The 3,042-nt window shown below is 42.9% G+C and overlaps 1 protein-coding gene across 1 annotated transcript in view; it reads left to right on the top strand.

Moving 5' to 3' along the window:
- Positions 1 to 3,042, top strand: part of ppl (periplakin) — a 32,534-nt gene that overhangs the window by 10,061 nt on the left and 19,431 nt on the right. Inside the window, exons 8-12 of the mRNA XM_032536435.1 lie at positions 6 to 48; positions 809 to 916; positions 1,682 to 1,777; positions 1,887 to 2,009; positions 2,117 to 2,263. Coding sequence (XP_032392326.1) covers positions 6 to 48; positions 809 to 916; positions 1,682 to 1,777; positions 1,887 to 2,009; positions 2,117 to 2,263 — 517 coding nt within the window. The remainder of the gene's footprint in view (positions 1 to 5; positions 49 to 808; positions 917 to 1,681; positions 1,778 to 1,886; positions 2,010 to 2,116; positions 2,264 to 3,042) is intronic.

Genomic DNA, 3,042 nt, shown 5'->3' with positions numbered 1-3,042 from the left:
TGGAGCGACGCCAACCTGGACTACCCTGCTCGCCAGAGGCAGTATGAGGTAGCTGAGGGATAGAAACAGAAGACATTGCATTGTACTCTGAAAGCCACCCCCACCGGAGGAGAAAACAACTCTCCGCTCTCCATTGACTTGTATTGCGTGAAGGTTTCCTCCTCGTCAACAGAGAATGCCTGAAAGCTGCTATGTTGTGATATAACCCATGACTTAAGTTTTTATAAGCTGCAGACCCAAAGAATTGAGCTTTTATGAAGACAAAAGTGGACACATATGTAAGGAATCAGCAGAGTAAAGAGAGACACTAAGCAAACATTATGTCGGACGTCACAATTGCAGCAAGCATTTTGTTACCAAGTCAAATGTCAGTTGTAGCCTAACTATCTTTCTGTAAGTTGAGATAACACATGCAACGTTGGACATTATGTTAGCTTAGTGTCTCTCCATTCTCCTTGCTGATTCCTCACTTGTGTTTTCACTTTTGTCTTTATTAAAGCTCAGTTTTTCGGGTCGGTAGTTTTCAAAAACGTAAGAAAGGTTTTTTTTACATTGTTGGTAGTGAAGTTTAGCACACAGCAGCCTTTTGGTATTTTTCTGTTGTTTGCTAGCAGACAGAATTCATAAGGAGGCGACTTCACACAATAGGCTACAAATCAATTAAAAGCGGATAGTTCTTTTCCCTTCTGGTGGGAGTGTCTTAAATATGCTTCAGTGCGTGAACATCAATGCATACAAGGATGGACACTAACAAATAATTAACATTAAGTTTCACAGTTTACTCAGCACATCTGTCTTTCCCCAACAGAACTTCATCAGTAAATGTCTGGAGTCCAAGGAGGCCACCATCACCAAAGTGAATGACGATGGAGAGAAGCTGATTGCTTCCGAGCATCCAGGGAAGAATGTTATAGAGGTACAGGCTCATCCATCTAATTAACTGATGTGAATTCTTAATGTTTTTTTTCCTTGCTGCACGTGTACCTGGGCTTCCAAGACCATACTGATCTCCTTGGGGTTCCCCAAGGATTTATTCTAGAGCCTTTTCTTTTCTACTCATACATTTTAGCCTTGAAAAAGACTGAATGTCATCTCAAGCTGAAATTATTGAGATTATTTTTGGCCCCCAAAGACCAAAAAGTAATTTTTTACTCTGATCTCAGCTTTAAGAAGCAACTCCATTTGCGCCATGATCTGGTGAAAGGCCATCCAAACATGTCTCGTCATCAAAACGACTGACATTCCTTATTTGTTGGTAGTCAGTCTTCTAAAATTGTGAGATGATTTCCAGGGACTTTATCTTAAATGTCCATTACAAATGAACGTCCATTCATATGCTTAGAAATCATAGAAAAAAGATGCTCCTTATAACTCCAGAAGTTGCGAGAATCATCAAGTTTTCTTTAGTATCAGAGTAGTGGATCTAGCCCTTGCCGTTGTTGCCCCTAGAGTCTAAACAGCTCTTCTTAATATTGGGAATGTCTGCACAGCTGAAATCTTTTTCTCTATTTTTTCTTTCGTACCGACATGACCAGTGTGTTCCCCATATCTGTGTTAATACACGATTGTTTTTTAACCTCGCCTTGGAAATTGTACAGCGCTTTGTTAAAAATGTGCTTTGAATATAAAATGACTTCAGTGTATTTTTACTGATTTAATGCTCACACACGTTGTTTGTCAGGCTCACATGGAGGCAGTCCACGCTGACTGGAAGGAGTACCTGAACCTCCTCATCTGTGAGGAAAACCACCTCAAGAACATGGACGAGTACCACAAGGTAAGAGATAAGCGCACACACACACACACACACACACACACACACACACACATAAACAGGTAACGCTCACCAGTGTCTGTGTGGTGTGTGTATCTCTGTGTGTGTCTAGTACCACAAGGAAGCGCGGGACACTCAGGACCTGATGAAGCGGCTGGACACGGAGCTCAGCCAGAAGTACAACCCCGAGTTCAAAGATGTGTATCAGATGGAGGGTCTGATCAGGGATCTTGATGTGAGTATTTCTTAACAACTCAACGTACCACTGAATCCTTCTATAACACTTGAAAATCTGTTTCAGTTCAGTTTAAATATGCTGCTGCTGTGTGTGTGTGTGTGTAGGACCAATCCAAGGCCATGGACCACTTTGATGAACGGGTCAAGGCTCTCCAGAAGCGCAGTCTGCAGGTGTCGCCTCTGAAGTACCGCCGGGAAAGCGCCCCGAAGCTGCTGCCCGTTGAGGCTCTGTGCGAGTTCGACACAGAGGAGGTACGTAGTGGGTTGTTGCTGAAAGCATTTTAATTGATCATTTGTACATGTGAACAACCAAAAACCTTTACTTACTTACTTACTTACTTACTATTCTAGTCCTTAGTGCTTCCCCAGAGGGTGGAACAACTTCTGAAATAGTGTTCAGGCCATCGGGGGACACTTATTACATGTTAGTTTTAACAAGGATTTGTTAAAACTAAGACTAGGTTAAGTCAAAATTAAGTTAGCGTGGTTTACCAGATGTACAGTGTGGGTATAAAGCCTGGGATCAATGTCAGGCATTCTCATTCCCTTTTGCTATCTTTGTCATCTAATTTGCTAGGGCTACATCTGGGGCTTAGCTCCGCCCAGGACGGCTGTGATTGGTTCAAAGAGTTTTTAGTCTGCTATCCCAGAATGTTACCTCCTGCAGCCAGGACACACTCCAGCGCTGACACAGCACTGTGGAGAGATTAGTCAGCTCTGATAACAAGAAAACATGAATGCAAGAAAATTGTATCAAAAGTATAGGTAACTATTTGCTACTGAGCAGAGAAACCAGACCGTCTGTCCCACTATTAACCCAACTCAAGTGTCTCTCAGTGCAAAAATCCCCCTTTAGCGTCTCTAGCGTCTATCATAAGCTCGACCGCGGCGCTGTAAGATGACATATCATTAGGAGACACAACGGTAGAGAGTAGTATGAAAGAACAACCCAGGACTTTCACCCAGGAGACCGGGGTTTGTGTCCCCTTCTAATCCCAGGTGTCACTGAAACGTACATTTTGTAACCCCCC

The sequence above is a fragment of the Etheostoma spectabile genome, chromosome 15 (genome assembly GCF_008692095.1).
Source record: "Etheostoma spectabile isolate EspeVRDwgs_2016 chromosome 15, UIUC_Espe_1.0, whole genome shotgun sequence".
Taxonomy (NCBI): Eukaryota; Metazoa; Chordata; class Actinopteri; order Perciformes; family Percidae; genus Etheostoma; species Etheostoma spectabile.
Note: the sequence above shows the minus strand (reverse complement) of the source record. Positions and strands in the feature narration are given on the sequence as shown.